The sequence below is a fragment of the Eschrichtius robustus genome, chromosome 12, assembly GCF_028021215.1.
Source record: "Eschrichtius robustus isolate mEscRob2 chromosome 12, mEscRob2.pri, whole genome shotgun sequence".
NCBI lineage: Eukaryota > Metazoa > Chordata > Mammalia > Artiodactyla > Eschrichtiidae > Eschrichtius > Eschrichtius robustus.
Genome location: NC_090835.1, coordinates 45,720,360 through 45,745,026, shown reverse-complemented (window position 1 = coordinate 45,745,026; position 24,667 = coordinate 45,720,360). Strand labels below are relative to the sequence as shown.

Sequence of the window (24,667 nt, the reverse complement as noted above, 5' to 3'; positions counted from 1 at the left end):
CAAATTGCTGTAAAAGGTTGTTTCAATAGACAGAGGCAAAATCATAATAAAATAATTTAGTAAAAATGGGAGCTAAGAGTATGCTTAATGGAACATGATTAGATTTAATTTTCTTACTGTTTCCATCATTAAAGCTCCATTAGCTTTTCTGAAACCTCATTTAGGCTTCCAGCCACAGCACAACTCTGAGGCATTTCTGGGGAGCACATAGAAGCCTGTGAGTTCCATTAAAAAACAAAAATAGCTAATAATATGCTGTTCTTTCATTTGTGCTATTTGATATCAGTGTCTCACATCCAGAGTATCATATATCCTCCTTTTAGCCTCATCTCGCTCTTTTTTTTTTTTTTTTACATTTTTTTAGGCATAATCACCATGTGTGGTTATGTTTTTGTTTTTGATTTTCGTTTTTTTTTGGCTGCATTGGGTCTTCGTTGCTGCGTCTGGGCTTTCTGTAGTTGCAGCGAGTGGGGGCTACTCTTGGTTGTGGTGTGCGGGCTTCTCATTGCGGTGGCTTTTCTTGTTGTAGAGCATGGGCTCTAGGTGTGCGGGCTTCAGTAGTTGCAGCATGCGGGCTCAGTAGGTGCGGCACGCAGACCCTGGAGCATGCGGGCTTCAGCACTTGTGGCTCGCGGGCTCTAGAGCGCAGGCTCAGTAGTTGTGGCGCACGGGCTTAGTTGCTCTGCGGCATGTGGGATCTTCCCGGACCAGGGCTCGAATCCATGTCTCCCGCATTGACAGGCGGATTCTTAACCACTGCGCCACCAGGAAAGCCCTCTGACCTCATCTCTTGAAAGCCGTATGTATCGTTATCTGAGAGCTTTCATACAAAAGAAGTTTGGTTTTATAGTTGAAAAGAAAACTAAGACTTACTGATGACTGTCCCTAAAGTGCAGAGGCTCTGAGAATTCATAAGAATCCTTCTGGTTATCCCTTTGCCTTCAAGGATATCCACAGCTAAATCATATTTGTAGATAATGACAGAATCAGTAATAGTGTAAGCCTTCTACTCGTGGTAGAAGGATAGATAAGAATCCATATGCCTTAAAAACCTCCTGAAGTTTTTGCCCCCTCTGTTTGCTGTAACTAAGGGGTGAGAGCTGGCCTTTCCAGCCAGAGAGGTGGAGCCTAGTGAATTTAGGCTCAGTCTGAAGTCAGTGCCCAGAGGCCCACAGGGCCACGTGAAAGCAGGAAGGGAGGTGTGGAGGCCAGGTGATGAAGGCTGCTCAGAGGTGAGCTGAGCGAGGTTGGCAGGGAGTGACCCCTGGGGAGTTGACCACAAGGGTGACATGGTGCCACTTCTGTCCACTCTGTGCAGAGATGATGTAACTCATATCCGCGAGTCATAGTGACAGTGGATGTCTAGTTTGCTTTCAACGCCACTGAATCCCCAAGGAATTAATATCCTGGGCATTTACTGTAAACCAGGATTTAGTGTGGATTCCAAAAGTCTTAGCCAAGTGTCGAGAGTAATCGGCCTCCGTGTGCCCTTGTAACGTCTTATGTCTCTCAACTGCATGTTCCTGAGTTGCAGGGTCTCTGCTCTTCCTCAGGTTCTAGACCTCCCCAGGTTCCTGCCCAGGTCCATTCCCATCTCCGTCCTAAAATCTTCTTTCATCATCTCAGTTCTCCAAGGTCTCATTCCCTGGGATACTTAGAGTAGGGCTTGCCTTGATTGGCACGCCGTGCTGCCCCTTAGCCTGTTCTGACTGTCTGCCCTGCCCACCCACTGGATGGTAAGCTCCCCAATGGCAGGTATCCCGGGGCAGGTTTGGGGCGCTTCATCAGGATCTAGGGCAGGCCTGGCATATGCTGGTCTTCAGTACAGATTGTTGAAGGAGTGACATTCATTTGTGTGCAGAGGAGATTTTTCATTTTTTACCTTCTTCTATTTTCTGTAATACAGAAGTATATCAGGTGGGCAGACTACTCAAAATGACGAATAACCTACAAATTGTTCACATAGTACTTTGTAAAGAGTTTTGTGTATGTCTGTGCAAGGGTATGTGTTTGTATGTTTTTAAATTTATGCAATTTCACACTAAAACCTTTTTTCTTTTTTAGTGTGGGATCTTAGCTACCATCCATTTATTCTGTCCAAGTCAGTTTTGTTTTCTATGTTATAAAACCCTGTGATTAAGCAGACAATAATTCATAAACATATTCTTTTTCTCCCTCCCTTCCAAAATTTATGTGGTGAAGTTGGCATTGGTGGTAGCTCAGCTGGATTCTGCTATTTGGGATTCTTCTAGGGGGCTGAAGAAAGGCAGGATTCTGAGGATTTTTTTCCTCACATTATATCACAACTTTATATTGTTCTTGGGTTTGATTAGTGTGCATTCTGTGGAAGGGTAGATGGGGGGATGCCAATCTAGTGCTAAAACTTATATTTAAGTGATCTTTGCCACAATCCACAGATAAATATTTGAGACTGTGCAGAACAGTTTTGTTTAACTATAGTCACAAAGCTTAGAAATTGTTATATAATTTGACATTGTTTAACCTGTCATTCAAAGATTCATTTGGGAAAGACACAGCATCGGGTATAGCATCAAAGGATGTTAGGGAAGAAAAGGACCTTAGCTTGAGTCTCCAAGTAGATCATTGCTCTCCGGGCATCCATTTCTGCAGCCATAAAAGGCAGTGCTTTTCCCCTGCTGCTTGCTTCCAGTGGAGCTTGCAGCCCTGCACCTGGATAAGACAGCTGAAGCAAAATGAAGCATCTGGGCGCTCTGCCCCTCTGAGTTGCTGTAGGGGAAAGTCTCCCTGTCATCTGTATGGCTTTAGACAACGTGTTTCCAGCTGCCTGAGGTTTTGCCTCTTTCTCTGCCCTTGTTGGATCTGGTGACAGTGAGTTGGACGACGTGGCTCAGAGTCATTGCTCTCGGCCTCTCTCTCTGGTGGAGTGCAGATCCCTGGTGGGAGCAGAACCCACACGTTTTGTTGAACTTCAGAGCATAGAGACGTGCAACGTTTCAGAATTGGAGCTACGTGAATTGAATTATTTCCTCTGCTTCCTAAACAGAGTTTGGTTGGTTGATTGGTTTGCTTAACCTGCTACTTGTGCCCTGAGAGATGAGATTCTAACTTTAGCCAGTAAGACTGGCGAATAATAAAATCCAGTCCTCCGGGAGTGGGCTGTTTATGCCTGTGAAGCTCAGGGGCATCGCCTAAGGATCAACACCCCTTCTCTGTTCACCCCACACCAACACAAGCTCATGACAGCCGTCACCATTCATTATCATGCACCCCAACAGGAGGAAGGATTCCCGGCCAGCCAATCAGCCCGAGGGGACCAGGCATCTAGTCATTTGCAGCTCATCAAAATTCACATGCAGGCCCCCACTCACTGCAACTAGAGAAAGCCCGCGCGCAGCAAGGAAGACCCAAGGCAGCCAAAAAAAATATGTAAAGTAAAAAAAAAAAAAAAAAAAAAAAAAAAAAAGTAAAAAAAAAAAAAATTCCACATGCAGGAGGGGCTGTGACACCATCACTCTACTCACAGGTGAGAGTGTGGTAGCAAGAAAGCAACCCAAAAGCAGGGCTCCACGAATCCAGAAACAGCTGGAAGTGCCCAGAGTTAAAAAGCACTTCCTCTTGCTTTTCTGCTCCCTGTCTGTTGAGAATGGCAGGGGTCCCCTGGGGGCCGACAGTAGACAGTGGTGACGTGCAGGAACAAGAGCTCTGTCTCTGTGCACCTCCCTCTGAAACACTGGTCAGCATTTATTTGGAGGCACCCAGTGGCTGGACGTGTGCTAGGTCTGTGCCTCACTTTTCGTTCCAGATGGAGGTGAACAGCTGCCTTGGATGCAGAGACCTCTTGATTTAGCACCTGCAGACGAGGACTTATTCCCTGAGCTCAGCCTTACTGGGCTTACTTTTCCTCTTGGGGAAAATCCTTCTGACCCTCTTTTCTTCCTTCCCATCCTTTCTCCCTCCGTAGTCTGTCTCCCTTCCATCCTTCCTCCCTCTCATCCTTCCTCCCTCCCCTTATTCTTAGCACTCATTCTGATTTCTGGCTTTCTCTCAGACCTGCATGAGGAAAATTTAATGATGCCAACTTGACATCTAAGCTCTTCAAGCTGAAGTTCATTTATTGAAATACAGGAGTTAAAAATATGAAAACACCATAGCTGTCCCTTTTCCCTCCTCCTCACTTGCTCATTCCTGAGCTCAAGGGACTTTCCACGGACTGATGGGACTGTTGCTTTCATGCAGAAACAATGCCGTGACCAAATGGGCACTCCATAGATGAGTCTTGGATGCCTAGCCTATAGCCAAGGCTGCCAAGGGTGTTTGTCCCAGAATAGATATTAAAGGGGAGGGTCAGCTGGTGTCTCAAGGCTCTTAGACATACTGCCTGGTTTGGCATAAGAAATTAATTTAAACTGTCAGTTCCCTTTTCAACTTCAGAAATGGACACTGGCAAGTATATGGTCACTTTCTCCCGTGGTCAAGTTGGTCAGTCTCCTGACTCTTCTTGTTTGCCCAGCCCATGCCCTGCAGGTTTATTGATCCTTTCTCTCAAACCTTTTCCCAGCAAAAGACCCCTTGATGCACCCCGCCATGGTTGTCCAGCATGAACCACATTAACATTGACCAGTTTATGCTTATATCTAGGGAATCTTCCAATTCCATTTAATTTTTTTAAATGCTAGTAAGAACACAAAATATCATCTAGGAAATGAAAAATTCCTGAGATGATTTTATCCCATTGCAGCCAGTTTGTTTTCCAAGATGTTATAGTTTTTATCATCATGTGGACAAAAATGAGCTTATCGAATGTTCCAACAAATATAACTGTTATTATCTAAGTAGAGTCTAAGAAAAGGAAAACTGACTGCCCTCCATTATGGAGATTGAGAACAAAAGTGTGATCATGCATAAAATACCAAGTGCAGCAAATTTTAGGGAGAGTGACAGAGATCTGGGCTGCCTTAGATGCTGCTGATTTTTAAACATCACATATATGTGTTTGCAGTTCCCCTGATGTCTGATTTGTTACCGGCTCAGAATAATTTATTGGGAAAAGGTGCTCCTTGTTTAACGTTTCTGTGAGATGGCCAGGCTCTCCTATCACCTCTTTAGAGATAACCCTCTGCAACAAAAACTGGTTGAAAAAATCCTGTCAGCCCCAGAAAGTATGTGCTTCCCGGGCATGGGGGTCAGTAGGCATTATGTTGAGGCTTTTCCCATTTCCCCAGTGATATCCCACCTACCTGTTCAGGGATAAGAACTGATCTATCAAAGAAGATGCTAAGGACAAATGAGTCTGCAGCCCTGGGGAGCAGTACTTAAAGCATTACTCCAGTGTGCACAAAATTTGTATCCATCTTTAAAGTTAACCTCCCTGACTCTGCATACCTCGATGTGATCGTTATTTATTTATTTTTTATTGAAGTATAGCTGATTTACAATGTTTTGTTAATTTCTGCTGTACAGCAAAGTGATTCAGTTATACATGTATATACATTCTTTTCCATATTCTTTTCCATTATGGTTTATCACAGGATATTGAATATAGTTCCCTGTGCTGTACAGTAGGACCTAGTTTATCCATTCCGTATATAATAGTTTGCGTCTGCTAATCCCAAACTCCCAATCCATCCCTCCCCCACCCCTCTACTCCACCTTGGCAACCACAAGTCTGTCTCTATACCTGTGATTCTGTTTGTTTCGTAAGTAGGTTCATTTGTGTCATATATTAGATTCTGCATACAAGTGACATCATATGGTATTTGTCTTTCTCTGTCTGACTTACTTCACTTAATATGATAATCTCTAGTTGCATCCATGTAGCTGCAAATGGCATTATTTCATTCTTTTTTATGGCTGAGTAGTATTTCATTGTATATATGTACCAAATCTTCTTTATCCATTCCCTGATGTGAATTTTAGAATTGTGAGGGCAAAGTGAAGTAATGGAAAAGGAAGATGCACTTCTGAGTTTAAGTCCTGGCCCTACTCCGTATGTTCCCTTCTCAGGGCTTCGATTTCTTTATTTTTAAAATCAAATGATTGACTTAGAAAGTTCTCTTCAGTTCTTCCAAAGTCTGGTAGTATGATTCTTGCTTTGCTCCAGGTTTGCCAGCTGGTTTGGGGCAGGCCAAGGAGCTCTTATATTTTTTTCAGCCCAGTTTTCTTTTCACTTACTGCACCATTTCTTTATGTTCCTTGAAACCCTAGGTTTAAGTAAACTTCCAGTCGTTTCCTGCTAGTATCTTTTTCCTGCAGGATTTACTAGTTCTCCTTTGGGACAGGAACTGTGAGTACCAACACCTGGGGAACTCCTGCTGCAAAAACTGCAAACTCCCACAGTCAGGATAGCTGTAATTGAAAACTGTCTTGTGATAATTCTGTGTATTGATCTTTTCATTCACTTTTGCCTTCTGTAATATTTTCTTTCTTTAGAATAGGACACTTCTTTATATTTGTGAGCAGTTATCTTTAACGGAGGGTCCCATTAAAACTGTCAACGTCTTTCAGAATTTGAGAGTGTACATTTTCCATGGTGATTCAAGTGCTTGATGAGTACTTGACAAATATGTAGCAGGTGAGAGATTTTATGTATTTCATTTGAAGTCAAAATATCTGAATGTATCACTTACTGCAAACAGTATTCAGATGTAAATAGTGATTGAAAACGTTTTGAGAAAGGTCATTTTTTAATCCTTCTGTAGTTCTGTTTCACACCCTTAAATAGCAAACTTTAGGTGCTCCACAAGTATTTACTGATTGCTTGATTGAAGGCAGTTTCTAGTTGCTGACAAGTTCATTTCTCGAAAGAGCATCCCACAAGCTGTATATCCCTTCCCGAGCTGTGGTCGTATAAGCGACATTGAGCGTTTCCTTATTTTACCAGAGGCCACTGCATACTGGGCACTGCACCTAGGCTCAGGAGACCCGGCTAAATGTCCTAATTCTTCCCTCAAGGGGCTCGGCATTGGTCGAGGAATGGATGAACAACAGTTAAGGGATGTGGTAGGCGCTGTGATGAAGGCAAGCACGGGAAGGTGATGGAAACGCCGTCCAACATGAGAAGGGCAGCCTTCGTGCCCGCCCGCACCCCAGCTTCAGCAAACAACATCTGGCCTGAATTTTTAAGAAGGAACATGAGTTTGCCAAGCCTTTAATGTTGTTTTTTTATTATTGTTGTTCTTCTCCTTTTCTTTTTTTTTTTTTTTTTAATTCGGGTATAGCTGTTTTACAATGTTGTGTTAGTTTCTACTGTACAGTGAAGTAGAGTTCCCTGTGCTATACAGTAGGTTCTCATTAGTTATCTATTTTATACATATTAGTGTATATATGTTAATCCCAATCTCCTGATTCATCCCCCCCCCTCCTCCTTGGTGTCCATACATTTGTTCTCTACATCTGTGTCTCTATTTCTGCCTTGCAAACTGGCTCATCTGTACCGTTTTTCTAGATTCCACAGATATGTTAACATACAATATTTGTTTCTCTCTTTCTGACATACTTCACTCTGTATGACCGTCTCTAGGTCCATCCACGTCTCTACAAATGACCCAGTTTCGTTCCTTTTGTTGTTGTTGTTCTTACTTTGCACGTTGGCAGGGTTGCTAAGAGAAGGCAGGAGGGGTTTTGTGTCTGGATGCACACTTGTATTTTCTCTTTCTCATCTGTCCCCGCTATTTCAGGCCTGTATTTAGCTCAGAGAGCGTGTTGTGGGCCAGAGTGGCCTGTCTTTCAACATTCCAGGCAGACACATGAAAGGGGTACAGTCCATCCCCGGGGACACTGGTCCTGGCAGCTTCCCTTCAGCTCCACGGCCAGGGTTCTCCCTCCTGAATAGTGTTGGCTCGGGCCCACTGTGCCTGCCTTGAGGCCTAGGGCCCTGCTGGGAGCCCAGAGGACGGAAGTTTCCTGCTAGAAGCCTAAATAATGTGAAAGGGCACGGCTGGGGAAGCCAAGTGACACAGTTAATCTGCCGGAAGGGCATCCACAGTGCACTGCCGTGGGTGTTGCACAGGACTGGGATTCTAGAGCCGAGCTGGCACACTGACTGACAGATGGTACCAGTTGAGCCAGACTCCCTTCCGTGCCAGCTGGAATGTATTGCTGATAATAACTTGTATTTGCTGCTAGAGGGGCTCTAACATGTTTGTCAGTCAAATTTAAAAACAATTTGAAACTCTTTTCTCTTGTGTGTTCAACCAGAAGGATGGAGGGAGATCTAAATAAAAGAAGGGACTTAATTTTATACCTGTAGGCCCTTAAGGTGAGAGCATCATATGTTTTTGGCTACAGATGGGAGAAGAACATTTCCCGGCCCTCCAAGTCTGCTCAGCCCCACAAAACCCCGACCACAGGGCAGAGGATCTGGTTAACTGCTTCACAGCTGGTAGAGCAGAGGCCCAGTAGCAGATACCCCAGCACCAACTTCCTCATACCCCAAACAGTCGCACTTTGGACCCCTACATCCTGGCCTTTCTTCCCAGGAAATCCCATATATATATTTATGAGCTAAATGAGTGAATTCATTTTAAATCACTCTGTGCCCTCGCCGTTTAATCCAGTTTGTTTCCTTCCCTGTTCCTCACCCCCAGGGGTCAGTATTTGTCTCGATAAGTCTTGAGACTATTTCGAAATCATAATGCAGTGCTCCTCTGGGATTGAAAGCCTTGGAGCTCCAGTGCCTTTCCTCTGTCATCTCCTGGTTCTTGTGGCTTCTCCCCCTTTCAGGCCTTGGAATCCCAGTGGGACTTTGGGCACAAACTGGACTGTGGGACGCAGTGGCCTCCCTCTGTCCTGGATCTACTGTAGACTCCGACACGCTCACTCCCCAGCCCCGCGGCCCCCGATGTCAGCCCTGGGAGTGGAGCCTAATCTCTGCCACTTTAGAAAGAGGAAGCTGGTTAGCAGTCAGAACGGTGAGGCAGGAGGTAGAGATACCTTTAGGAGATGGTGGTGGCCCCGGCCAGAGAGGGCAGCGGCAGTGAGGATGGAGAGCAGACAACAGATTCAGGAGGCGCTCGGGGAGAACCAGGGGACTGTCATGGCTGATTGGATGTGGGAGATGAGAATAGAGACGGTAGTCCCGGGTGAGTCCAAGATTTATGACCGGGTAGCTGGGCAGATTGGAGGGTCGTTCATTGAATTGGAAAATGGAAAAGGAGAAAGTGTGAGGGGAAAGGAGCTGAGTTCAGTTTAGATTCCACTGAGTTTGAGCTGCCTGTGGGACAGCCTTGTGAAAAATCAATAATAGGAAAGTGTCCTCTTCTGCACGCATGTACTCATGTGGTTTGGGTGCTCTGAAGGCTCGTTTCTGCAGGCTCCAGATCTCTAGCTTTCTGGCCATGCAGGAGAACGTATGAAAAGGAGAGTGGGTGGACACCCCACTACGTCCTGGGGCAGCACCTCTGTACCAACTGCAAGTACATGCGCAGTACAGGGGCAGCTTGCAGAGCAACGTACGTTTTTCCCCCTGAAAGGTAATGTGAATGTGTGTTGAATGGGATGCACTGTGTGTTTATTTCTAAGAGATCGTGGATGTCACGTGTGCATCACTTGTGTGTGCTTCTGCTTTTCGTTCTCTCGGTGCTCTCTAACCTTGTAGGATCGGCTCTTGTCTTCTAATGTGTTGTCTTTTGAATCCCGACCCACACCAAGGGCGGAAGAGAGTTGCCACAGTTCATTGTTACCTTCGATCGTTAAAGGTATCTCCTACCTGGACTGTTCAGACCCCAGCCCAACTTTTTCATCTGGACATCTGGAGTCTTGTAGTGCCGTTTTCCATCTTGAGATATTAGCATCAAGTATAACGCTCTGTTTACAGTGAAAGCACTTGGGGAAGGCTGATCGTTTTTTAGCAGTGTTTCCTTGCTGTGCCCTTGGTGTTGCAGAGCTGTCCTCTTTAAGCACTGAAGCAGTTAGTTTTGAGAAGGCTGATTCTTCAGGGTCCAGTGCTCTCCTGCTTTTCATTTGCTGAAGCTGTACATTTTAATGAAGTTGTTTCATCTATGTTGCCAAACACTAGAATTTTGTGGCTTCAATTCTAATTATCTCTACTGGCAAATGCTATGTTTTATTAGAACTCTCAAGTGCCCTGTTTGTTAAATGTCCGCACACTGTGGCGTTGGGCACACAAATTAGGTCAGCCTTGCTTATTGGGCTATGGATGAAGGAGTTAAAGATTTTCGTCATCATCTTAAAGTGCAGTAGGATCGCCTTGGGTGTCTTTGTAGGATAGCAGTGATGGCTTCTCCTGTGAGCTCAGCTTCCTTTCTCACCCATCAGCCCACGCTAACACTGAGTGTCTCAATCATGTGGCTGTTGACTGTGGCGCTAGTATGTAATTTCATCCTTGCGGGTAGTATGCCCATTCTTCCCTTTCCTTAGTTGCCTAATACCCACATCTTGCTTCCTGGGTTGCATGTCTTACAGCAAATGATCTGTATTAAGGGCTCTTGTGAAGCCAGGAGTTCCCAGTGGTGGTGACGCAGGGCTGGTCACATTGTAGCCGAAGACGGAGGGCAGCATTACAGTAGCGGCCCCAAATCAATATGTCTGTGCCTCTTTCCATCCGTGCCTCTGGATTCCTTTAAGTCCGTGGGTCCTCAGGTCATGTTGGCTAACCTGGGGTGTGCTGACTGGTGACCCTGACACCCCACCCTCCGCTCTCCTGCTCCATTAATGTGGTCACCAGGCAACGTCGCTTGGTGATTAGGGGCCCCTGCCATCCTACAGACTGAATCCCAGCTTCACAATCGAGGAGCTGGGTGATCCTTGGCAAGTGACACTTCATCTCGCTAACCTCAATGTCCTTATCTGTAAAGAGGGGAGAACTGTAGTCACTTCAGGATTTTGGTGAGGATTAAATGAGATAGAATGCTTGGGGTAGAGGCCATGGCACATAGTACCTTATCAGTATATTGTCAGTTCTGCCTTGTCTCGGCTCGGGCCCACGTGGCTGCTCTGCCTCAATCAGCAAAGAAGCTGCTGGTGCCTGGGCCCCAGACCCTGTGCCAGAGACCCTGTTGCAGGTCATTAAAAGCTTCCTTCTCTCCTCACACCACTTTTCTTCCATGTGTTGGGGTGCCAGTGGTGTGGACCCCTTTCTTTATTAGTGAGCCATGGGGATTTAAAAAAAAAAAAAAAAAAGACACCAGGATTTTTCCTAGGCTTCTGTTACAGTCCTTTCACCCTGGGGCTCAGGTAGACCTTTTTAGGGAGAGGGGTTGTCTTAGAGGAACATCTAATGAAGACACAGGCTTTAATCAGCATCACCCCTTCCCTCCAGCTCTGACCCAAGGTCTTTGAATCAAACTTGTGGTTCCCTTTCCTCTTTACATCAGTCTTCCAGGGGCCCAAGAACAGCTCTTGTCCCACATGTTTACCCTGGTGGTTTCTCCCTTCATATAATTCTCTACTCTGACTTTGAAAGTAAATGTGATGTTTTTCAAAGCATAATTTATCCCCTGTGGGCTATGAATATGGCTGTGAACAGCAAGAACAAATCTTAATAAAGTTGCTAAGAGAAATGAAATAACTCAATTTGATAGAAAATAATAGAAGTATGCTTAATTCATATTTATACCTTCTCAACTATGCTTCGCCTGTCTTTAGCATTCTTTCTGGGGGAAGTTATGATCTAGGCCACAGCAATAACTGTCTAGGTTCCCCTAGAGAACCATGTTGTCATCTTGAGCAGGAACAATGACTCTGTTCCATGGTCTCCCTCCCTCATACTAGGTAAGAAGCGTTTATACCTACAAGAAGGAAGAGGAAGTGAGTACAATTTTATAATATAATTTTAATAATGCCCCTACTTTATTTAGAACAAAGTTCAGTCTATGAATGGTCTGAAAATCAACAACAAAGAAACTAAAACACAACAGTGTTTTGAATAATGGCTGGAAGAGAAAAGGAACCATGCCTCCCAGTCTGGTTGTAGGATTATTGGTCTCTATTCTCTGCATCAGATACGGTGCCCTGAGTGTTTCCAGTGATAAGGTTAGTGGGGGCTTTTGATAGAGTGTACCTTTATGCCCCTCTGCGGATTGAGTAGTGGGGCTGGCAGAGCCCTTCCTTCTGCAGTGATTCTGGAAACCCCAGGCCAGGAGTCTCAGGACCTGGTTGGCTGGGGTACGGTCCTGGGTTCTTAGTGTTCAGGGGTAACGGAGGTTTGGAAACTTGGCTTTTGTACTTAAGGGAAACGCCCGCATCAACAGGTGGCTGTCACTCTGTGAGCACAAGGAAAAACCAAAGTATTGGCTTTGCAACGAGCCAAAAATGCTGCCAAGCGCACAGAAAAGGTGCATTTAATCATAAAAACATGTATATGGAAGGAACAATGGATTTATCTCCAGTAAAACTGACCTATATTTGCCGACAGACTGGCCTTTGAACCAGGAGTGGTGTGTGTTATTTTACCAAATGGGACCAAAAGAAGAGATTTGTTAGTGTCTTTCTTCTTCACAAGAATAGGTTTCCTGTGTATCGTTAGTTACTTTATCATGAGTAACATGTCATGTCATCTTGGTGCTTATTAATCACCCTTTCCTTCCAACCAACTGTAAGAATAATTAGATGAAATTGGTGGCAGCCCATTGCTTCCACATTAATATTCTTAAGCTGGTGTCAGTGAATTTTATATGGTTGAGGCTGTTCAGTTTGCCTTCTCCGTATCTATCGATTGCCCTTTTTGAGCAGAATGAAGGTGTTTTTATTAAGCTTGGATGCCAGTGAGAGTTATTTTACGGTGACCACAGTGCAAGGCACCGTCAGCATGTCGGGGAATGGCAGGCGTGGCGCTGGACGGGCTCGGCTGTCCCCCGGGACCGGCTGCCAGCCCCACAGCTGGTAAGTCTTCTGTTAGGCTCGTCTGATGTCTTTCCCGCACTTATACTTTCAGTGACCTTTTGTGTATCTATCTGTAAAGGTAAAACAGAGAAACTCACAGCCTAATAGCATCAAATTTTAACATCCACTCTTAAGCCTGTGTTTCTAAAGAATATCAATTTTCAGCCAGTGGTATTTGGAAAGCAGACCTTTTGTCTTGTATTGAAGATATAGATGGTAAGACTCATGAAATCAAGCGGCTCCTGTTGGTGGGATGTACACGTCTGTTAACTGCAGTTTCAGAGCCTGATGCCGCGTTGGTGTTTTGATGAGCTTTGCGAGCCACGTGTTCATCAAGCGAGTCCCGCTGTCTCTGCTGCACATCCCCACTCTGAGACCTGGGCTACTGGAGCCTCTACCGTCTAGACCACCGCTGGTCTTAAGGGCAGAGGAAAGACAGGACGGCGAAGCCCTCTCTGCCCCTTAAAGCTTCTGCCCAGATGAGTCTAATTGGCCAAAGCAAGTCCAGTTATGGGCATCTCGAATTATGAGGGGGCAGGGAAATGCCATCCTCCTGCATATCTAGGAGAGGGAAGTGGGAAATCGTGTACATTTGTAATGACTAACTCGAAGTCACAAATGTAGATTCTTGATTAAACTGGAAAGCTGGTTCCTTGAAAAGACCAATAAAATAGGCAAGGCTTTGGTGAGTCTGACCAATACGAAAGAGGGAGGAGACAGGTAAAAGGTGATGTCAGTCGGTTCAGAGAAGACAGGTGACTGCTGTGTACGATTCTATTACAATACGTTTGGAAACGTGGACATTATAGGTGATCTTCTTGGAAAATGGAAATAAAATTGGGTCAGTGTGTACATTCCTGAGTATAAGATGTTTTTCAAAAAAATACTTAAAGATCTACCGGTAAAAATACACTGAGCCCAGTTGCTTTTATTAGTGAGTTCTACCACATCACCCAGAAATCGATGCACCGTAAATATTTGTGGAATAAAATGGATGGACAAGGCTAGCATGAAACTGATACTAAAATCAGATGAGGATGTCACTCATAGGCCAATAACATTGAAGAACATTGATGCAACTACCCTAAAACAAACTAGCTAACAGAACCTGGCAGCATAAAGAGTAAATCCAAACCTGCTCAGACGCTGCCTTCCGAAGGAGGTTTGCCTTACGTGCCTTGTTTAAAACTGCAGCCTTCCCCTGCAGCACTCCCAAACCACTTTACCCTGTTCTGTTCTCCTGTAGTGTGTATCGTCTTTAACATACCATGGAATTATTTACTATGTTGTCTTCCCTCTCTGCTTCAAGGTAAACTCCACAGGGCATCCGCAAGGGCAGGGCTTTTTCTTAAAAAAATTAATTAAAAAAATTGTTTTTGGTCTCTTTTATTCACTGACATAAGCCAAGTACCTAGAACAGTGGGCACTTAGTAAATATGTATTGCAAAAATGAGTTAATTCTAAGTGCAATATGGCATCCTGGATTGGATCCCAGAACAGAAAAGGGTGTTAGTGGAAAATGTGAAATTTGAATAAAGTCTGTAGTTTCACTATCAGTTTTGTATCAGTGTTAAGTCCCTAGTTTTGTTTTTTATTTTAAAGATTTATTTATTTATTATTTATTTATTTTATTTATTTTTGGCTGCATCAAGTCTTAGTTGCGGCACACGGGATCTTCGTTGAGGCATGCGGGCTCTTTTGTTGTGGTGCGTGGGCTTCTCTCTAGTTGTGGCGTGCGTGTTTTCTCTCCCTAGTTGTGGCATGCAGGTTCCAGAGCGTGCAGGCTCTGTAGTTTTGCAGCACGCAGGGTCTCTAGTTGAGGCGCGTGAGCTCAGTAGTTGTGGAGCACGGGCTTAGTTGCCCTGCGGCACGTGGGATCTTAGTTCCCTGACCAGGGATTGAACCTGCGTCCCCTGCATTGGAAGGTGGATTCTTTTTTTTTTTTTTTTTTCTTTAACGTTTTTATTGGAGTATAATTGCTTTACAATGGTGTGTTAGTTTCTGCTTTATAACAAAGTGAATCAATTATACATATATATATATATATATCCCCATATCTCTTCCCTCTTGCATCTCCCTCCCTCCCACCCTCCCTATCCCACCCTTCTAGCTGGTCACAAAGCACCGAGCTGATTTCTCTGTGCTGTGCGACTGCTTCCCACTAACTAACTATTTCACATTTGGTAGTGTATATATGTCCATGCCACTCTCTCACTTTGTCCCAGCTTACCCTTCCCCCTCCCCGTGTCCTCAAGTCCATCTCTAGTAGGTCTGCGTCTTTATTCCCGTCTTGCCCCTAGGTTCTTCATGACCTTTTCTGTTTTTGTTTTTTTTTTAATTCCATATATATGTGTTAGCATACGGTATTTGTTTTTCTCTTTCTGACTTACTTCACTCTGTATGACAGACTCTAGGTCCATCCACCTCACGACAAATAACTCAATTTCGTTTCTTTTTATGGCAGAGTAATATTCTATTGTATGTATGTGCCACATCTTCTTTATCCGTTCATCTGTCAGTGGACACTTAGGTTGCTTCCATGTCCTGGCTATTGTAAATAGAGCTGCAATGAACATTGTGGTACATGACTCTTTTTGAATTATGGTTTTCTCAGGGTATATGCCCAGTAGTGGGATTGCTGGGTCGTATGGTAGTTCTATTTTTAGTTTTTTAAGGAACCTCCATACTGTTCTCCATAGTGGCTGTATCAATTTACATTGCCACCAACAGTGCAAGAGGGTTCCCTTTTCTCCACACACTCTCCAGCATTTATTGTTTGTAGATTTTTTGATGATGGCCATTCTGACCGGTGTGGGATGATATCGCATTGTAGTTTTGATTTGCATTTCTCTAATGATTAATGATGTTGAGCATTCTTTCATGTGTTTGTTGGCAATCTGTATATCTTCTTTGGAGAAATGTCTATTTAGGTCTTCTGCCCATTTTTGGATTGGGTTGTTTGTTTTTTTGATATTAAGCTGCATGAGCTGCTTGTAAATTTTGGAGATTAATCCTTTGTCAGTTGCTTCGTTTGCAAATATTTTCTCGCATTCTGAGGGTTGTCTTTTCATCTTGTTTATGGTTTCCTTTGCTGTGCAAAAGGTTTTAAGTTTCATTAGGTCCCATTTGTTTATTTTTGTTTTTATTTCCATTTCTCTAGGAGGTGGACCAAAAAGGATCGTGCTGTGATTTATGTCATAGAGTGTTCTTCCTATGTTTTCCTCTAAGAGTTTTATAGTGTCTGGCCTTACATTTAGGTCTTTAATCCATTTTGAGCTTATTTTTGTGTATGGTGTTAGGGAGTGTTCTAATTTCATTCTTTTACATGTACCTGTCCAGTTTTCCCAGCACCACTTATTAAAGAGGCTGCCTTTTCTCCATTGTATATTGTTGCCTCCTTTATCAAAGATAAGGTGACCATATGTGCGTGGGTTTATCTCTGGGCTTTCTATCCTGTTCCATTGATCTATATTTCTGTTTTTGTGCCAGTACCATACTGTCTGATTACTGTAGCTTTGTAGTATAGTGTGAAGTCTGGGAGCCTGATTCCTCCAGCTCCATTTTTCTTTCTCAAGATTGCTTTGGCTATTTGGGGTCTTTTGTGTTTCCATACAAAGTGTGAAATTTTTTATTCTAGTTCTGTGAAAAATGGAAGGCGGATTCTTTACCACTGGGCCACCAGGGAAGTCCCAGTCCCGAGTTTTGATCAGTGTACCTTGGTTGGGTATGCTGTTAACATAGGGAACATCTGGGTGAAGGGTATATGGAAACTCTCTACACTGTCTTTGCAACTCTTCTGTAAATCTAAAATTATTTCAAAAGAAAATTTTATTAAAACTAAATTAGTCCAAAGAATTCTAAGATGCTTCAGCATTTAAAAAGTAAAATAAAATTTCCACTCAAATGACACCTTCTCAATGAGTCCCACCCTGACCACACAATGTAAAATGATGGACAACGTCACTGCTAAACTCCCAACCCTCCTTTCCTGCTCTGCTCTTTTCTTTTTCTACCATAGCACTTGTTATCTTCTAACACATAGTCCAGTTTACTTATTTACTGTGCCTGTTTTTTTTTTTTTTTTTTAAATATTTATTTATTTATTTGGCTGCTCCGGGTCTTATTTGTGGCATGCGGAATCTCTAGTTGGGGCATGCGGGATCTAGTTCCCTGACCAGAGATCGAACCCGGGCCCCCTGCTTTGGGAGTGCAGAGTCTTAACCACTTGACCACTAGGAAAGTCCCTGTGCCTGTTGTTTGTTGTCTATTTCCGTGAGGACAGGGAACCTTGTTTTGTTCCCTCAGGTGCCTAGAACAGTGCCTGGTACATAATAGCTCTTCATTAGTTATTTGTTGAGTGAATTAATAAATATGATATAACTTATGTTTAGATAACAGAGCAAACCATGTATTTCTGTGTGTATGTGAGAGAGAGAGAGAGAGAGAGAGAGAGAGAAAGGGAGGAAATGAATAGGAAAGGGTCTGGATGGAGTCTACTAAATTGATACACCCATAACTCTTTAGGATAGGACTTGTTATTAACAGAGTGACCAAGGGACAGGGCCAGGGCTAGCGTGGGACAAGCTAGCCCCCTAGAAGCACTCACTTCCAGCAAGTGCTTGCATTGGCACAGACCTGAGAGCGAGTTTCTCCATTCTTTCTATACTGTATGCAGCTGGCTTGCCTCATCTAGTCCTGGAGCTTAAAGACTTTATTTTTATACTATTTGAAATTTTATAGTTTCAATCACAGTCAGTGCTAGTTGTTTAATTTTTTAAAAATTCAGAAGAGTGAAAAGGAAACAAAACTAAAGCAAGTTATTTTTTTAAATTTATTTTATTTATTTATTTTTGGCTGTGTTGGGTCTTCGTTGCTGTGCGTGGGCTTTCTCTAGTTGCAGCGAGCGGGGGCTACTCTTCGTTGCAGTGCATGTGCTTCTCATTGCTGTGGCTTCTCTTGTTGTGGAGCACGGGCTCTAAGCATGCGGGCTTCAGTAGTTGCGGGATGTGGGCTCGCGGGCTCTAGAGCGCAGGCTCAGTAGTTGTGGCGCACGGACTTAGTTGCTCCACAGCATGTGGGATCTTCCCGGACCAGGGCTTGAACCCGTGTCTCTTGCATTGGCAGGTGGATTCTCAACCACTGTGCCACCAGGGAAGCCCCAACTTATTTTTAAGATCCCTTAAAAGTTACAAAGAAGTTATCTTTTGTGTCTTTACAATGAGAAATGAGGGCCAAAGTTACTCCCTGCTGTATGATGCAAAGTGTTAGGGAAAGCAAAATTCACTTTTTCAGGTCCCAAGTGTAGTTTATTACAATGAAGCAGTGATGCAGTAAGTCATATCCAACATAATCAGCATTGTGTAAGACTAAAGAAGGAGAATAGCAGTTTACTCTCCAAACTGCAGAAATATTTCTTTAAGAGGTTTTTCTTCTGTGATCTCAGAATCACTTTCAGGTGTGGTTTCCTAAGTTCCACGTACTTGATTTCTGATCTCTCTGACTCCTTTGGTGCCCTTTGACAGCACAGAGGGCTATGTGGTTGTCCCTCAGTGCATGGGCAGGGGACTGCATGCAGCAGTGCTGGTGCTGAGCGATTCAGACTGCCTCCCGCTCACCTAACTCACTGATGGGGCCTTACCGCAGAGGGGTCTGCTTCACCCAAGTGCAAAAAGATAATCATTCAACCTTGTAAAAGAATGAAGGGATGGAGGTCGTTTGATCATTTGTCTTTATTACGATGTAATGCTATTTCTGTACTGTTATGATGGAATGGTGATCTGTTGCAGGAACATCAGGCGAACATTCTGGGTAACACCATGCAAAGTGTGGTTGCATTGCTCAACAATCTGGTCACCTGCAAAGATTTGAATATGAAGCTACTTTATGAAAAAGGTAAATGCTTCTTATACTTCATCTTTGATTATGCTGAACTTTGCCTATTTGTAAGTTTCCTCATCTTAGAGAGTCAAGAAGTAGTATTTAAAGTTGATCAATCAAAATAGATGTTTAAAGGTGTACAAATAATGATAACATCACCAGCAGAAATGGAAAGTGTCGTTAGATTGTGATAGATTCTCTGAGTTAATTCATTCTCCTTCATGGCACAAAATCAATACAGACTCCTTACAGATGAGAAACCAAGAAGTAGAGTGTAAGCAGAGTATTTAGACTTATTTCTGCCTATCAAAATGAAAGCCTATATGGTCAAAAGCACCTTGGAAAATGAGACTGGATGAGTTACACTTTATGCATATCTGTAATATTAAAATGAAAAACTTTAAAAAAATTAATTAATTACTTTTATTTATTTATTTATTTATGGCTGTGTTGGGTCTTCGTTTCTGTGCGTGGGCTTTCTCAGGTTGCGGCAAGTGGGGGCCACTCCTCATCGCCGTGCGCGGGCCTCTCACCATCGCGGCCTCTCTTGTTGGGGAGCACAGGCTCCAGACGCGCAGGCTCAGTAGTTGTGGCTCACGGGACCAGCCGCTCCGCGGCATGTGGGATCCTCCGAGACTGGGGCTCGAACCCGTGTCCCCTGCATTGGCAGGCAGACTCTCAACCACTGCGCCACCAGGGAAGCCCTAAAATGAAAAACTTTTTAATGACTTCATTTTTTTAGAATAGTTTTAGGTTTAAAACCAAATTGAGAGGGAGGTACAGAGATTTCCCATAAAACCCCTGCCCCCCACACATGCATAGCCTACGCCATTGTCAGCATCACTCACCAAAGTGGTATGTTCTTTACTAAAGATAGACCAACATTGACATCCTAGTCACCCAAAGTCCTTAGTTTACAGTAGGGTTCACTCTTGGTGTTGTACATTCTATGTGTTTGGACAAATGTATGACATATATCCATCATCACAATATTATACGGTGTCTTTTCTTTCATCGCCCTAAAAATCCTCTGTGCTCTGCCTATTCACACCCCTGCCTTCCGCAACCTCTGATCTTTTTATTGTCTCCCTAGTGTTGCCTTTTCCAGAATGTTATAAAGTTAGAATCACACAGTAGGTAGTCTTTTCAGATTGGCTTCTTTCACTTAGTGATGTTTATTTAAGGTTTCTCCATGTCTTTTCATGGTTTGATAGCTCATTTCTTTTTAGCACTGAATAATTCTCCATTGTCTGGATGCATCACAGTTTATTAATCCATTCACCTAACAAAGGACATCTTGGTTGCTTCCAGGTTTTGGCAGTTCTGAATAAAGCTGCTGTAAATATCTGTGTGCAGCTTTTTGTGGGGACTTAAGTTTTGAACTCCTTTAGGTAAATACCAAGAAGTGCAATTGCTAATCATACACTAACTGTTTAATTTTGTAAGGAACTGCTAAATTGTCTTCCAAAGTGGCTGTACCATTTTGCATTCCCACAGGGAATGATGGTTCCTGTTCCTCAGCATCCTTGCCAGCAGTTTGTGTTGTCAGTATTCTGGATTTCGGACATTCTGTTAGGTGTGTAGTGGTAGCTCGTTGTTTTAATTTGCCTTTCCCTGATGGTATATGATGTGGAGCATTTTCTCATATTCTTGTTTTCCATCTGTATATCTTCTCTGGTGACCTCTGCTAAGATCTTTAACCTAATTTTTAATTGGGTTATTTGTTTTCTTACTGTTGGGTTTCAGGAATTCTTTGTATATTTTGAACAAGTGTCCTTTATCAGATCTGTGTTTTGCAAATATTTTCACCCAATTTTGGGGCTTGTCTTCTGATTCTCTTGGTATTGTCTTCTGCAGAGCAGAAGTTTTCAATTTTAATTAAGTCCAGCTTATCAGTTATTTCTTTTATGGATTTTGTCTGTGGTGTTGTATCTCAAAAGTCATCACTATACTCAACGTCATCTTGTTATGTTACCCTCTAGGAGTTTTATAGTTTTGAATTTTTTACAATTAGGTCTGATCCATTTTGAGTTAATTTTTGTGAAAGGTATAAGGTAGGTTTTGTGTGTGTGTGTGTGTGTGTGTGTGTGTGTGTGTGTGTGTGTATGTGTATGTTGCTGTCTAGTTCTAGTACCATTTGTTGAAGGGACTGTCTTTGCTCCATTGTATTGCCTTTACTCTTTTGCCAAAGATCTTTTAACTATATATTATGTGAGTCTGTTTCTGGGCTGTCTGTTCTGTTCCATTAATCTATTTGCTTATTCTTTCAGCAGTACCACACTGTCTTTGATGTCTGTAGCTTTATAGTAAGTCTTGAAGTCGGGTAGCATCAGTCCTTCAACTTTGTTCTTCTCCTCAATACTGTGTTGGCTGTTCTGGGTCTTTGCCTTTTCATATAATCTTTAGAATCAGTTTGTTGATACTAATAAAATAACTTGCTAGGACTTTGATTGGGATTGCATTGATTCTATAGATCAAGTTGGGAATATTGTTGCGTTTTAAACATAACGTTTACTACTTTTATATTAATAAAATCTTTCATTTGAATGTTCGTAAAAATAAGACTTGAATGAGATCAATCAGTGGATAAGATCGTTAAGTCCCTGTTCTGATTTTTTCCCCCAAGAATTTAGAGTTTTGTTTCTATGTGGTCATTATATTTAAATGTTGGCAGTATTTTTTTCCTCCCCTAAGAAAAATGTGCATTCCCAGCAGTAATAAATATTGCCAACAGTTGAGGGATTTTAGTGCATAGAAATATTTATTCTTTTATAGAGCAGCATCCTATCCTGTTTTATGGGTATGTCAGAATAGACCAGTACTCTAATGGGTATGGGTAATCTCCAATCTTTTGCTATTACAGATATTCTGCAATGAATAACCTTATGCATGCATACCTTCACACGGGAGCAGGACTATCTATAGGGTAAATTCCTGGGGTTAGAATAGCTGGATCAAGGGGTATATGCATCTGTAATTTCCATAGATATTGACAAGGTGTTGTAAGTAACATGCCAATTTGTACTTCCATCACGTCACATGAGATTGGTTGTCTTCGGACCTATGAGTATGTTATGTTTTCCCATTTGTTTGATTTTGTTTCTTTATAGTTTTCCTTATATAGGCCATATGCATTTCTTGTTGTTTATCTCTTCCCAGGTTTCTTCCCATCCTTTTTTGCTTGCTATTAGAAATAAGGAATTTTCTGCCAATATAGTTTTCAATTATTTTTTTTTTTTTAGTATGTGTTTGAAAGTTTTTGATTTCTATTTATTAACTTTGTTCCTAGGTTAATTCTCTTATTACTTTCCGTAGTAATGGTTTCTAAATGATTCTGTTTACTTTCTGGTTATATAACAATAACCATTAGTAACCATCTTTCTTTTCAACTTTTATAGTTCTACTTTTTCTCTCTTGTCCAGTTGCAAGATTCAAAGAGAATGAGATAGAGGATACCTTGGTATTACCTCAGAATCTTTTTTTCTGTTTAAGGAAGTACCTATCTATTTAAATTTTATCTTTTGTAATCAAGAATAAATAATGACTTTTGTCAGATGCTTTCTTGGCATCTCTGGAAATGAGCAAATGATTTTTCCTTGGATCTATTCATGTAACAGATTATATTTAATAGATTACCTAATACTAAATCATCCTAGCATTTGAGTCAGTAACCATACTTAATTGTGATATGATATTCTTTAATTGTGCTACTTAAATTCTTTGTTAATCTTTTATTCAGGATTTTCCATTGCTACTCATAAGTGGGATTGGCCTGTAGTTTTGTTTCCTGTTTCTTTCTTTTTTAAAAATACAGTTTTTTGCTAGATTTTGGTGTCATTGCTGTATTCTTCTTCTTTTTTTTTTTTTTAAAGGAAGTTTTCTCTCTTCTTTTCTCTCTTCTTTTGAGCTGAATTGAGATAGCAGAAATTACGCAGTGATAGGAGATGTAGGAATTCCATCCTAGCCAGTGGAGAAACCTTGCTATGCACCTAAGTAAGGTTACACCAGCCTGAAACTGAAGGCTACTCTAGACCTGCCATAGAGTTTCGACTGTGTCCTAGGACTAAGGATTAAACCACTGTAGACCTTTCCTAACAAAGAATAAAACTAATCCCTCAGGGTCAAAAGATTGACAAGGAATTTAACTGCCTGCTAGAACAAAATTCCAATTAAAAGATGACAATATAACCCACACTCTCTACAACATATTATCCACAGTGACAAGCATACAGCCAAAACTTAATATACATGAAAAAGAAGTTAGAAAATGTGACCCATGATGATGATATAATGATGATGATGATAATAATAATAATAATAATAATAATAATATTAATAAAATGTCAGTTCAAACAAAGCCCAAGATCACCCAGATGTTGGAATTACCAGATCAGGCACTTTTTTCCTATCTGTTAAAAATGTTTATTAGCAAATAATAGAGAGGTAAGATAACCCTAGCACCCAACTGATGCTTTCTTGACAGTCAGGAGATTTGAAAGGAGAGTAATGCTCTCACTGTATTGTTCAAGGTGATTTCATATGGTCTTGGCATTCTTGTACTTCCTAAAAATCATCCCAAATTCTGAGAAACTCAAAACCAGGAATCTGTACCAGTTTTCATGTGTTGCAGTTTTTCTTTTTTTGGATAAAGTTTTTTCCAGCTTTTTAAAGATGCAGCCGAACTACAACAATGTGTAAGTTTAAGGTATACAATGTGATGATTTGGTAGGTGTATATATTGTGAAATGGCAGATCAGGCTTTTAAACAACTATTATAAATATATCCAAGGCCAAAGAGAAAAGAGGTAGGGAATTTCATCAGAGAAATGGAATCTATGAAAAAATAGAGCCAAGTAGAAGTCTAGAACCAAAAAGTATAATATCTGAAATGAAAACTTCCCTGGAGTTTAGCAGATTAAAAACTGCAGAAGAAACAGTAACTAAACTTGTAAGATAAGTAAAGTTTTCCCATTTGAAGAACAAAGAGAAAGATTTTTTAAAAATGAAAGAACGTCAGTGACCTGCGGGACAATAATCAAGCATTCTAATATATGTGTAATTGGAATCCCAGAAACAGAAGAGGGATAATGGGGCAGAAAAAGAATTTAAATAAATAATGGCCAAAATATTCCCACATTCGGTGAAAATATTTGCTTACAGATCCAAGAAGCTAAGAAAACCCTTAGCAAGATTGAAAAACAGAAACTACCTAAGCACATAATATCCAAACTTTGAAAATTGAAGATAAAAATTTTGAAAGTGTTCAGAGAAAAATGACAGCAAGGAGGAGGTCAGCAATACAAATGATGGCTGATCTCTTGTCAGAAACAGTAGAGGCCAGAAGAGCAGAAAAATACCTTGAGTGTTGACATAATGAAAGCTGCCAACCTAGATTTTCATATTCAGTGAAAATATCCTTTAAAAATGAAGGTGAAATATGGACATTTCAGATAAATGAAAATTTCAGAATTTTCTGCCTAATGGTAAATGTTAAATTAACTTTTCAAGATAAAGGGAAGTGATACCAGATGAAAACTGAAACTCAAGATCTGCAGAAAGAAATAAAATATACAAGGCAGGGCTTAACTAGAAAAGAATATCTTTTTTTTCCTCTTCTCTGAAATTCTTTAAAAGAAAACTTACTAGGCAGGCTTCCAGAATGGGTACATTGATGACCCCCATAAACCTATCTTGCCATAAAAGTAACAAAAACACTGGAAAAAAAAAAGTTTGGTAGTAAACTTTGTGAACTCTGGGAATTACCAAATTACTAAAGGCTTGCAACAATGTAAGGAATGTTTATTCAAGAAAAACTGATGAGTCTCTATAAGAAGAGAACCATTTTGAGCTCTCTGGCTGATGTTGAGGTCCCGCACAGAGCTGTAAAGTGCCTAAATGTTGAAGGCATTCTCCAACACACACACAGAGCCCCTTGGCAAAGGTGGAAGACTTACTGATTCAGGGTATT

At 41.9% G+C, this 24,667-nt stretch overlaps 1 protein-coding gene across 4 annotated transcripts in view; it reads left to right on the top strand.

Annotated features, from left to right (window-relative positions):
* The window catches only part of ULK4 (unc-51 like kinase 4), a 540,948-nt gene that overhangs the window by 282,877 nt on the left and 233,404 nt on the right, over window positions 1-24,667 (top strand). For all 4 annotated transcript variants that reach the window (XM_068558236.1, XM_068558233.1, XM_068558235.1 and 1 more), the window contains one exon: window positions 18,609-18,714. In XM_068558236.1, the coding sequence (XP_068414337.1) occupies window positions 18,609-18,714 (106 nt within the window). The remainder of the gene's footprint in view (window positions 1-18,608; window positions 18,715-24,667) is intronic.